The 13,138-nt window shown below is 35.5% G+C and overlaps 4 protein-coding genes across 4 annotated transcripts; all 4 read right to left on the bottom strand.

Annotated features, from left to right (window-relative positions):
* Nucleotides 1-5,355: 5,355 nt before the first annotated feature.
* On the bottom strand, nucleotides 5,356-6,751 carry LOC110821668 (S-protein homolog 21-like). Its single transcript, XM_088215938.1, has one exon. It carries the CDS (start codon nucleotides 5,833-5,835, stop codon nucleotides 5,416-5,418), a length of 420 nt encoding a protein of 139 aa, XP_088072064.1. The 5' UTR covers nucleotides 5,836-6,751; the 3' UTR covers nucleotides 5,356-5,415.
* A 132-nt stretch (nucleotides 6,752-6,883) lies between these two features.
* Nucleotides 6,884-7,543, bottom strand: LOC110821783 (uncharacterized). Its single transcript, XM_022051729.2, has one exon. The coding sequence runs from the start codon at nucleotides 7,428-7,430 to the stop codon at nucleotides 7,077-7,079; it is 354 nt and encodes a 117-aa protein (XP_021907421.1). The 5' UTR covers nucleotides 7,431-7,543; the 3' UTR covers nucleotides 6,884-7,076.
* Nucleotides 7,544-9,185: 1,642 nt separating this feature from the next.
* Nucleotides 9,186-9,857, bottom strand: LOC110821667 (uncharacterized). Its single transcript, XM_022051586.2, has one exon. It carries the CDS (start codon nucleotides 9,780-9,782, stop codon nucleotides 9,441-9,443), a length of 342 nt encoding a protein of 113 aa, XP_021907278.1. The 5' UTR covers nucleotides 9,783-9,857; the 3' UTR covers nucleotides 9,186-9,440.
* Nucleotides 9,858-11,832: 1,975 nt separating this feature from the next.
* LOC110821666 (uncharacterized) lies at nucleotides 11,833-12,485 on the bottom strand. The gene has a single exon (XM_022051585.2). It carries the CDS (start codon nucleotides 12,383-12,385, stop codon nucleotides 12,095-12,097), a length of 291 nt encoding a protein of 96 aa, XP_021907277.1. The 5' UTR covers nucleotides 12,386-12,485; the 3' UTR covers nucleotides 11,833-12,094.
* Nucleotides 12,486-13,138: the final 653 nt, after the last annotated feature.

Raw genomic sequence — 13,138 nt, 5'->3', positions numbered from 1 at the left:
TTGGGATAGAAAAACCACAATTTTCTTGTTAATTAATACTTGTCTCATCCATAATCTAATGGAGCTTTAAATAAGAAGGAAAACAACAACTTCTCCCTGCTATCTAGGGAGCACAATAACTAATAGCAATCAAATAATCTCAACAAATACCAAATAATCTCAACAAATCAAAAGATAAGATAATGCTGGAAATAAATTAAAAAACAGATGATAAGTTGATGCTGAATAGTTGACCGGGTCTTGAGGAAGTTCTACTTGCTTCAACAATGCCAAAATCAGAGATACTTGGGATTCTTGACTAGGATCCTTGCCGATCTTCTGGTTGTATCATTGCCTCCATCTTTTGCAGGAACCTTGTCCTCAAGGTTCAAGTGGCCAAATTTATCTGTTAGTTCGCTGCTATTTTTCTAGGTAGCTTCTTTTGGGGGCAAAATTCTTCCATTGGACAAGACTTTCATCAACAAATTTTGCTCCCTTTTTGATCCATCAGGTTTCCAAAATGGTTTGTGGTTGCAGCAGTAGGTCCCCATCTTCATATATTTCAGGCATATTCTCAGCAGGGGCAATTACTTCACCAATCTATTTTTTTAACATGGAGACGTGGAAAATGGGATGGATACGCGACTCTTGTGGAAGTAGAAACTTGTAAGCAAAGGGGCCAATATGAAAAAGGATATGATAAGGCCCATAGTATCGATATGTGAGCTTCTGGAAGGCTCTCTTGAAAATTATTTGCTGCTGATATGGTCAGAGCCTGAGAAAGACCCAATCGACCTCCTAAGATTCGACTTCACGTTGATGGGCATTGGTGGTGGCTTGCATGCGACTGTTGGCTGCTTGTAAATTAGTTCGAAGTTGTTTGAGGAGGGAATCTCGGTTACAAAGCTGTTGGTCAACTTCATTGACAAGGGTTGAGCCATCTTGGTAACGAGGAATGGGCGGCGACGGTCTCCCATATAAGACCTCAAAAGGCATCATCCTGATAGAGGAGTGATAGGTTGTGTTGTACTAAAATTTGGCCTAATGAAGGAGAGAACTCCACTTGCATGGTTATTGGTAGCTTAAGCACCATAGATATTGTTCCACATTGCGGTTCACAACTTCTGACTGTCCATCTGTTTGCAGATAGTAGGAAGAGCTCATTTGGAGCTGGGTGCCAGACAACTTAAAAAACTCTTGCCAGAAGCGGGTAATAAAGACCGAATCCCCGTCACTAATTATGGAGCGAGGCATACCATGTAATTTTACCACATTGTCCACAAATTTTTCTACTACGATCTTAGCAGTGTAAGGGTGATAAAGTGTGCACTCTTGCTAAGACAGTCAATCACAACCAATATAGTATTCTTTCCATTTGAGATAGATAGTCATTCAATAAAATCTATGAAAATATCATCCCATATTTGACAAGGGATTGGCAATGGTTGGAGAAGGCCGACTGGTGAGAGTGTCTCGACTTTGACTCGTTGGTCGATGTCACATGTTGCTACATAAAATTATTGGGCCAGTCTTTTGTAAATTCGTCGGAAACCTAAGTGGTCACGGTCAAAGATGAGTGGAATTCCAACAATAATTATTGTGCGAATTTTAATTTATGAGGGACAATAATTCGATGCTTAAATAAATCAACCTGTTTTTGAGTGAAAAGGAACCAACTGCTGAGTCGGTGACTAACTTGCAGGCTGTCTGCATATAGGGATGATCTACAGCTTCCCGGATGGTGTTCCACAAATTATTTTTGGGAATAGAGATAGTGTGTAGAGCAGGGCTATCTTCCCTACGAGATATAGCATCAGCAACATAGTTTTATTTTCCTGATTTGTACACGATCTCATATTCGTAGCCAAATAATTTAGAGAGCCACTTTTACTGTTTCGGAGTTGTAATTCGTTGGTCCAACAAATGCTTCAAACGTTTCTAATCAGTGTGCAAATAGAACTTTCTACCCATCAAATACCGACTCCATAATTTTATGACAATAACAACGGCAAGCATCTATTTGGCGTATGTCGACCATGACTGCTTGGCAACGCCTAATGCCCGACTCATGTAAGCTATAAGCTGCCCATACTGAGTGAGGACGATCCCAATGCCGCAGCCAGAAGCATTAGTTTCTATGATAAATGGCTCTTCAAAATTTAGGAGTGCCAAGGTAGGAGTTGTTGTCATAGCAACCTTGAGATTTTGAAAAGTTGATTCTGCTTCCTCAGACCACCTAAATTGTCCTTTTTTTAAGGAGATTAGTCAAGAACCGAACAAGAATTCCATACTGCCGAACAAACTTCTAGTAATAGCCTGTCAAACCCAAAAATTCTCTCAGTTCAGTGATGTTGTTTGGTCGAGACCAATCTAATATGGCCTTAATTTTGGTTTGATCCACTTTGACCCCTTGTGATGTGACTATGTGCTTCAAGTATTCAAGTTCCTTTTGCCCAAAGACACATTTATTCAGCTTGATGAAAAATTGATGTTGCTGGAGGATGTCAAAAACATTCTTAACCTGCTCAAGATGCAATTCCTAGTTAGGATGGTATATTAAGATGTCATAAAAAAAACTAAAACAAACTTACAGCGATGCTGGCGGAAGATGTTGTTCATGACTATTTGAAAGGTGAAAGGGGCATTGTAAAGCCCAAATAGCATGACGAGATATTCATAATGACTGTTATGAGTGCGGAAGGTTGTCTTGTGAGTATCCGATGGATGGACTTTTACTTGGTGGTAACCCGTAGTGAGATCGAGTTTAGTAAAGAAAACAGCTCCATGGAGTTCATCCAGCATGTCATCAACTGTAGGGATGAAAAACTTGTCTTTAATGGCGACTAAATTGAGAGTCTAGTAGTCTGTATAAAACCTCTAAGTTCCATCTTTTTTGCGCACCAATAACACCGGTGAGGAGAACGAACTGCTGCTTGGTTGAATCAGCCCTGAATCAAGCATTGTATTCACCTATTTTTCAATTTCACTTTTCTGAAAATAGGCATACCTATATGGCCTTACATTGACGGGTTCAACCCTTTTCTCCAAACTGATGTGGTGATCAACGTCTCGGCAGGGAGGAATTGATTGTGGATCTTTGAAAAGATCCTGGTACTGATCCAAGAGAGCTTGCATATCTTGATGGAGGTGGATCAAAGAGGTGTTATTTTTTATCTGCGAATACACCGCAAACAAAGAGGAGTGTCGAAGCGTGATTTTGGCGACTTCTTCAACTGAAGCAATCTGGAGAGTTGGAGCGTCAAGGCCTCGTAACTGTCGCAGTCGAGCACCCCACTGGAATTCCATGGTCATCCGACCCCAATCACACATAACAATTCCTAATCCTTCCAGCTTCTGAACTCCAAGAACAAGATCGAGACCAGTTACTGGTAAAACAAAAAGAGTCAAATGAAAGAGGATACATTGGATGTTAACGAGCACATTTTCAAATCGTCCGTGACATCTCATCAGACTACCATTCGCATCTTTAACTGATCAGGCTTGAATAAGGAGTACTAGTAACTTCAGCAAGCTTGCGACTCACTCACTGATGAAGTTGTAAGTCGAGTCGCTGTTGATGAGGATGACGATGCATTGATTGTGGATGGTTGCATCAACACGCATCATTTTTGTGGTGGAACAACCAGTGAAGCATGAAGGGAAATTTCGGGCTCCTCTTCTTTCAGTTCTTTTTTTCTTCGATCCTTTTCAAGAGCAGGACTTGAGCTCAGTGACAGCGGTGGCCTGCGGTAAATTTCTAGTCGCAATTAAAGCAGAGGCCATGCATTCGACGACACTACATCTCCTCCCACGAGAGGAGCTTCAGGGCAGAATCTGTAGTTAGGGTTGGGGGGGGGGGGTTGATTGGGTTACGTCCGACCCGATTGAACCTTCTCTGTCGACCCACTTGCTCCTCCTTCATACGGGTCAAGCTGATGGCCTCTTTCAAAGATTTGGGCCTGAACATCCGAATACTTTTAGCAATTTCAGGCTTCAATCCGCCAATAAATGTACCCACCAGGGCCTTTTGAATCCACCCTCTCACTTTATTGCACAACCTCTCAATTTTTTTTTTTGATAATCTCATAAAGGCCCGATCTGCCTCACTCTAGATAGGGCTTTGTCGAAGTCTTCACATTCAGGTGGCCAAAAGCGAGCCCAGACTTTTTCTTCAAATCCTGTCCATGTCACCACTCTTCCTTCTTCTTGATAAGTCTGACGAAGCCATTATCACCAATGGTTGGCTTCGCTCTCTAGATGGAAAGAAGCTAGTTGGACTTTCTACTCTTCAGGAATTCCTTGATACTCAAAGAATTATGCGATGCAATTGAGCCATTCGGTCGGGTCATCTTCGAAAAAGGTAGAAAATTCCAACTTGGCGAGTTTGGAGAAGAATGGTTGTCGACCACCGTCATTTCTCTTAGCTCCTTCGTCGCGATTTGGTCGCGTTCCTCCATTTCAGTTTGGGGTATTGTAGCTTGAGCCTTCACGGTTGATTAACAGAGTCTCTGTTAATCGTTTGAGGGTATCCTCCATTTGGTGAAGTTTATCAACGACTCCAAGCTCCATCTGCCTGAAGCTGTTATGCAGTCATTTGACACTTTCTTTTAAATTCTCAATCCTTTCCTTATGAGACCTGGCTTTGATACCAAAATGATAGATGCTCAAAAAACACAAGAAGGATTGCAAACGAAAACTTCTATTTTTGGAATAGAAAAACCACAATTTTCTTGTTAATTAATATTTGACTCATCCATAATCTGATAGGGCTTTAAATAGAAAGGGAAACACAACTTCTCCCTGCTATTTAGGGAGCACAGGGGCTAGTAGCAACCAAATAATCTCAACAAATCAAAAGATAAGATAATGGTAGAAATAAATTAAAAAATAGATGATAAGTTGATGCTAAATAGTTAACCGAGTCTTAAGGAAGTTCTGTTTGCTTCAACGATACCAAAATCAGAGATATTTGAGATTCTTGACTGGAATCCTTGGTGATCTTCTAGTTAGATCAGTGCGACCACTAAATAATACAAATATGATGACTTGATTATTATATATTTAAAATTTTGGTCGTTTTCAGTTATAAGTTAATTGAGTAATTTATTTAAAAATTAAAAAGATACAGGTACTTAATTACATAATAAAGAGTTTATGAACAAAAAGTAAAAATTATTAACTCCTTTTTGTAATTACTTTGAAAAAGAAATTATTCCAACTTACTCGAGTTTTTGGTTCAAAATTGAAGTATAGAATTTGGTTGAAGCTTCTCAAAACTGTTGTATTCCAACTTTTCCTTTTCGTCAACATCTCAAGAAGCACGTATCAGAGATTTGCTCAAATCAAATCAGCACAATGAAATCTAAACTGAAAAAATGAATGTAAATATAAGATTAAATTTTTTATTTAAGGGAGTTGGTACAGATCAGGGTGGAATTAACTCATTGAAGACCAAGAGTAAACGAGTTTATATCGTCTGCCATGGGGGATATCCATCAAGTAAAGACCATCGTCTCTGGCAGACCAGAAGCAGTTCTTATAATCACAACTCTCCCAGAGCCCGTAATCTCTCGTAAACACTACGTAGCTTCCACGATCTATGTTGCCCCAGTTCACATCGCACCAAAACGTCGTCGTTCCGAACAAGCTCACCTGGAAACTGAAGCTGAAATCACCACCCACCGCCAAGGCATGCTTCCCCAGATCATCGTCTTTGGACCGGCAATGAAGGTTGAGGACATTGTTGGGGCTCAAGTTATTGGTTATGTCAACATGGTATCTTTTCCCACTGCACTGGTTCACCGCCACCACCGTCATCACCACCAACTTGAAGAACAACCCTCTCATCATTTTCATTAACTCCCTCTCCCCTCTTCGCTTTTATTTTTAATTTATATGCTCTTTTATCATTTCCTCTCTCCTTGTTAGACTGGTCAAACTTCCACATGTATCAAAGTAAATATCTTTATTTCACTTCATTATTGTTGTTATGTTTTTGGAGTGGACTGTTACGACATTAAATTCTTTTTGGATTTATTCGGATTCTGGAGATTTCATCTACTATTTTCCTTTAATCGACTCTTCGTTTTCTGATTAACCCACCCATTTCTTTATCCATAAGCCCGAAGCCCAATTTGGGTTTAATGAGCCTGGACTAGATTTAAAGTTATTTGGGTTTCGTGGGATTCAGAATTTAATGGCGTTAACGCACTAAAGCAAGGAAGAATGGCTTAATGGGTCTTTACCGACGATTTCGAAGTTGCAGGTAAAAATGGGGGGATTTGAGTGTAAAATCCCATCCCTGCACCTAGCTTGTTAGGTGTAAGTAAAGGTGAAGGTAGTAATCTCCTCATCGGACTTTATTTATTCAATTATATATGTTGACAGTCCTGGTCAATTAGATGCAATAGGTATCCCTACTTATTAATTCTCTCTTTTCTTTTTACCAAACATCATTAAATATTCTGTCCTTCATCAATTAAACCCACCTTCTGTTTGGTTGCTAGGAAACCTTAGAAAAGAAAACCAAAGAACTCATTTTCGTTGGAGCCCATTTCAAAATTTTTCTTATCATTAACCTTCTTCTTTCCATAATTAATAAAAAAAAAAACACCTTGAATGACCACGTTAATTATTAGGTTCAACCTCAGTTTGCAAATTGATTAGATTAACGAACGAACACTAATTTGGACATGTTTATGAATCATCCTAAAGTTGCGTAACAAATACTTGGAGCTATGAGAATGAATCAATATGATTTTTTTTTTCTTTATATATAAATGTCAATTACCAGTTGAACGTTCAGTCATGTATGTATGATCTGTCTTTATGTATCCGTGCATATATATAAACGCAAGATATTAAGAGGGAGAAAGAAACCTGTCAGTTCATGAAAATGGAAGAATGGAAGAAAAATAATCCGTAATATTCAACTGATATACGAGGGCGAAGTATTTCAGTAGATGAAACTAAAGCTTAATTAAGAACAAATAAGACCTTCAAAGTAAAAGGTAAAGCAAAGCAGAGAACATGATAAACACTGGAAACCCTTTTTAAACTTTAAATTAAGTACTGATGATATATAAGTAGTCACCACTTCAAGGGAAAGGAAGGACACCACTCCCACTACCAACTCCACCACCAACACCACCACCAACTCCGCCACCTGCACCTCCACCCAACCCACTTGCACCGCCGAGCCCCCCAACACCTCCTAGTCCACCAAGACCACCAGCACCTCCCAACCCAGTTACCCCACCAACACCACCTACTCCCCCAAATGGCAGTCCGCCAGCACCCAGTCCTGAGAAGCCTCCAATTCCGCCGTAAGTGAGAAAGTTCTTTTGGTCATCAAGACCAGTTGCTGCATCACTTGGCACGTTTCTTGCACTAGCATGAACCACTGCCAGTGCAACAACCAGCACAACCTGAGCATACCACCTAATTCCCATGGTTTTCTCTCTCTCTCTCTTAACTGCTTTTTCTCTCGACTCACTCTCTATCGATCACTCACTATCACTGTGATCTTTGTACTTGGAAAATTTGTGTTATCGGGACCTCTTTTTAAAGGAAACTTGAGCGTTGGGAGGGTAGTTGCGAGTAGTAAATGGAGATAAATGCGGGCGCAGAGGTTCCCCGGGCATCGCCAACACAACGCAATCGCATTTCAGTGGATTACTTTAGATTTGAGGATTCGGAACTGATTTTCTTGTCTCTCTTTTCTATCGATTATCCAATCCATTATTCATGGAGATGATATTTTATACTAAAATCCGTTTAAACCCATCTAAATCTAATTTAATACTGTTATTTCTGTAAAAATTTGACTCTTAAAACAGATTCGGTCAAAAACATTTAAAAAAAAAATTAGATTTATTTCTAGTAAAATTCATCCTGAACCTGTTATGTTGTTATCATTAGTGATCCATTTAATTAATTAACATAATTATTTAATTAATCAACCTGTTTCGAACACAAGCTACCTAGCTCTACACATGGAACTATTTTCTTAAAAAAAAAATTAAAAAAAAAATCTTAAGAATGAACTATTTTAAATCGGAACCACAGATTTGAAATTTTACGTTTAGAACCCTTCTTTAATGTTCCTTTTTAATTTGAGTTGAATTTTTACAAGTAAAACACGTGGTATCCAATGTTATAATAAGAAAAAAAATGAGCTCATATAAAATTGGAATAGTTATGGTGCTAATTTTGAATGAGTTGGCTGATACAGGATGGTAGATAGATATATAAAAGCTGGTTATTCTATATATCTATATATATATATATATATATATATATACATGTACATGTATTGGTACAAGCTGGTTGGTTGGTTGGTTGGTAGACGTGTACATTTATTAAGTAACACACCAATAACTTTTGGTCAAATTTTATTGCATGAATCAGTTTAAGCTGGCTGTGAGGTCCCATTCGTTACTTCCTCATCCCCTGAATACGCCTATTTGGCATCTTCTAACATAACACAATAAAACTATCTACTAATAAAAATATATATATATATATATTTTATCTAAATTTAAAGTTTATTAACCATGAAATTACTAAATTTATTGTAATGATGCTGTAAAATTTAAAAGAAAAATAATTAAATAATAGTGTTTTTAAATTTAAAGTTAAAAGAATAAAAAATTTAAAAACTATTCAGACCAGGAATTACGTATACTATTGTTTAGTTATCGTTTTATTCTTTATTTTAAGGTGGAAAATATTTTATAAGATCTTGATGAATGCAAATACATGTGTGTGTATGGATATGTATGTGTGTGTGTGTGTATTCCCTCTTTTGGTCTAATAATTTTGCATGATGTACTATTTTTTTTTTCATTAACTTCGAGATTTTAATGTATAATTACAATCTGTATTAATTTATGATGATATATTTAGATTGATTTTTTTTAGTAAAAAATTATGTGTATTGATAATAATACAACTAATAATAATATAAAATATTGTGAATATGCAGATGGGCAACTCTCTTAACACAAACCAATACCTTATCATGAATCTTGCTAAAATATAATTAATTTATTATTTATATAACTTGATATAGAGTCTATATATATATATATATATATAGATATGATAAAATGAGAATTTGTATATATATATATATATAGATACAGTTCTTTATTTTATTTTTGGATTATAAATTGCACTAATTGGTTATTTTATATATAACTCAATTACTCATAATTTTTATTTGTATTTCAGAAACGGAGCGGTTGTAGCATTCACGACTAAAATCCGTCACAACGAAACGTTAATACAACGGAAGAATGAATTATTACTGACTTTAAAAAGAAAACTATTGTACGTACAAAACGTAGTAGACACTCCCAAACATATGATTTGTAAAAATTAAGAAACACATCCTCAAACACAACTGATTAAACTAAAACGACATTCATACTGACAACAAAAGAAAGCTCGAAAAGAGATCAAGGACAGCTTCCACATCCACCGCCAAGGCCACCAGCGCCCCCGAGACCACCAACTCCACCACCCAAACCTCCACCTCCGCCTAACCCAGATCCACCACCGAGTCCACCGAGCCCACCGAGTCCACCACCACCGAGACCACCAAGCCCACCAAGCCCACCGAGTCCACCCCCAAGACCGGTGCCAAGACCTCCGCCTACTCCAGCGAAGCCTCCAACACCACCGAATGCAACAAAGTTCTTTTGGTCGTCAAGACCGGCTGCTTTGGGCTCGGGTCTGGCAGCTGTAGTGGTGTGAACAACCACAAGAACCACAACCAGCATAAGGCACCATCTCGCCATTTCTGTATTCTCTTACGCAGCTAGCACAGAGAGTGTAAAGTCTGCGAGGGAATGTGTGTATGGCGATGGAAGTGGATGGCTTTTAAAGAGGAGTGATGTGGGCGGGGGCAGTTGCCAGAATTGAATGTGACTCACATCATGTTACCCTCTGCATTAAAATTGGAGGTATGCTCTCATCCGTATTACTCATGAACATACATACCTCGCTATGCCAGCCTTCTTTTTTTTTTTTTTTCTTGCTTAGAGAAATCTTTTTTGTTATTATAATTATTTCTTCTTTTAGTTCATTTTAATAAAAATAATTAAAATCATAAGAAAATATTAATTCGTTATAACTTCAAAAATAACTCACTGTCATTGTATCTCAATTAATACATTAATAAATTAAATCATTATGGTAATGAATCAAATACAATGCTTATCAATAATAATAATTAAATTTTGATATAATTAATTTCAATCTTGAATAAAATGTCAAAATAATTTATAATTTTATTGAGAAAACTTTAATTTTTATGTTTGTGTCTATGTGAATGATTAATTTTATAGATTTTATTAGAAAAAAAGATTACTCATATATTATGCATATTAGCTACTAATAATATTAAATTCATATATACATATGTAATACAAAAAATACTTACTTTAATAACACACAAAATATAAATTTTTAAAAATATATATATATAAGAAAATTGAGATAACCTTTTGCAATAAAAATATTTGTAGAAATATAAAAAAAAAAAAAAAAGTAGATTTTGCCATAAAGAATATGCACTCTACTTTTTTTTTTTTTTCTTTTTCCTAAAAATAAATAGATTAGTTAAAAGTATTTTGTTCCTTAATTTACTATTAATGAAAACATAAACGTTGATTAAATCTGTCGTTCAATTAATTATTCTCTATATAAGACAAAATTAAAGACAATTTGTTGTCGCCATGAAGAAAACAATCGTTGATTTCTGGACCACGATCAACATCCAAATCTATATTAACTTACTTTATTTATTGTATAGTTAATTATATGTCACTCTCTCTTTCATTAATCAGAATAATAATTATCTAAACGTAATTAATTAATACTCATAAATCCTACAATTAAAAAAATATGATTACTTTAAGTTAAATTTTAAAAATACAACAAATTCGCATTTACTGTAATGCTGAAATTGCATACCACATTGTTCTGACTCTTACACTGACTAATTCAAAAGAATGTGTCAGCTACAGCAGCCAAAAAAAAAGTATATGAGAAATACTTAAATTTAATTATTTATTTACGAAAGGTCTGCTGTTATATATATATATATATATATATATCTATACTCTCAATACATAATTATGCACAATTAAAAATAAAAATAAAAATTAATTGCGAATTAAAGCTGACGTGTAATTTTTCTATGACATCAAATAATGGAGGAGAATGCACCGATGCCATTAATTCAGTCACACAAAAAAAAAAAAAAAAAGTGAAACTTATCGGTTGGACCACCAATTTTATGTTAGAGGCAAAAAATTATGAGTGTAATAATGAATGGCAGCACAAGTTGTTAAAATTTATAGTTCGGGAATTTACATTTTACCATATGGAAGTAATTTCCTTCACACATGCTCTCGTGATCATGGTAACTTTTTAATTAATTATTAGCATATATTTTTCTTTTATTTTCAAGATTTTAGTACATACATAGTTAAATATTTATTTTTTATTTTTATAAATGATTATAGATATAGAAGTTACATTAAAATATATATTATTAGAATTAAATGAGAATAAAATAAAAATAAATTTAAAAGAGATGAGAAGAAAAATAGATACCGATTTGAAGGTTTTAGTTTAAATTTTCAGCAAAAGAATAATAAAATATTACGATAGATTATAATTAATATTTATTGATTTTTTTTTTTTTTATATTAAAAGGTAAAATCTCTACATATTAGATTTAACACTTATGAATTTTGAAATAATATTTAAGTTAAATTAAACAATAATCCTATAAAAGAAACACCAGCAATATGTAAATTTGTATAATGTATACTACATATATAGAGTAACACCAAGTAGAATTTCATTGTACATGAAAATTTCTCAATGTTACAATTATTCTTACCATTACAGTTTGAATTAATGGAGTGCAAGAAATCACATATCAAAACATACAGTACATTTGAACTGGAAACACAAACAATCAACCTCGCAAACACAAATAATTAACCATAAGTAACTGACCAACTTTTAAGCCCAAAGCAAGACAAGATACTAATTTATTAAGTCCCATGCATGCATGCATGCACGCACGCATGACGAATCAAGGACAGGTTCCGCAACCGCTCCCACCCCCAATTCCCCCACCCAGACCTCCAGCAGTACCGCCAAGTCCACCACCTAGTCCACCAACACCACCGGTTCCTCCATAGCCACCAAGACCACCGAGGCCACCAACCACTCCAGCGTAGCCACCCACCCCACCAAAGGCAAGAAAGTTCTTCTGGTCATCGAGACCTTTGGCGTCGTCCTTAGGCAGGGTTCTAGCAGCTAAAGTGGCGTGAACCAGAATGGCTAAAGCCAGCACAACCATCAAGCACCTCTTTATCTCCATGTCCACAGCCTGCTCTTTCTTAACACAATGTACTATATTGTATGTATTGTATTGTATTGTATTGTATTGCTGTACTACTGCATGCCGGTCTTGGCCATCTTCCTCCTTTTAAAGGCAATTTCGAATGCTGGGGGCAGTTGCCGGTGTTAAATGAATTAAACGTCAACTTCGTATCAGCTCATCTTCTGCATTAGAAATCTAATAAATGTAGTATTGTGATTATATTATAACACACGTCCAATTAAGTTATAATCAACATTGAGATTTTGAGACCTTAATTAATTAAAAAAAATTAAAGAAATTCGGGTGTCTCAAATTTTACTTCTTTTAATTTTGTATTTTTGATTAAATTCCTATTTTTAAAAAATATTTAATTTAAGTTATATATAAAATTAACCTTAAATTAATAAAGTCCACAATTTATTTAATTAAAGGATACTGAGGTCCATATACGTTACATAACCGTGGGTTTTAACATATGCAGTGTTGATTATAATTAATTCATTTAGGAAAAATGTAGTGAGAGCCGACTTAGGTTAAATATATATATATATATATGTATATTTGAATAAATATGCATTTCGGAATGTTATTATATACTTTAATTTGCCTTTTGTCATTAATTTGGGGCGGGGACCATGAGTTCCTCTAATAAGACATACCTTTGGTGTTTAATTGTAATCTTACGAACTTTCATTTAATTGGAAATTTTATCATTTAGTACTACAAACTAAATCATAATTTTCAATCTTA

This window comes from Carica papaya, chromosome 3 (assembly GCF_054855325.1).
Source record: "Carica papaya isolate Zhongbai chromosome 3, ASM5485532v1, whole genome shotgun sequence".
In the NCBI taxonomy this organism is placed as follows: Eukaryota; Viridiplantae; Streptophyta; class Magnoliopsida; order Brassicales; family Caricaceae; genus Carica; species Carica papaya.
This window is presented reverse-complemented; position numbering and strand designations above follow the sequence as displayed.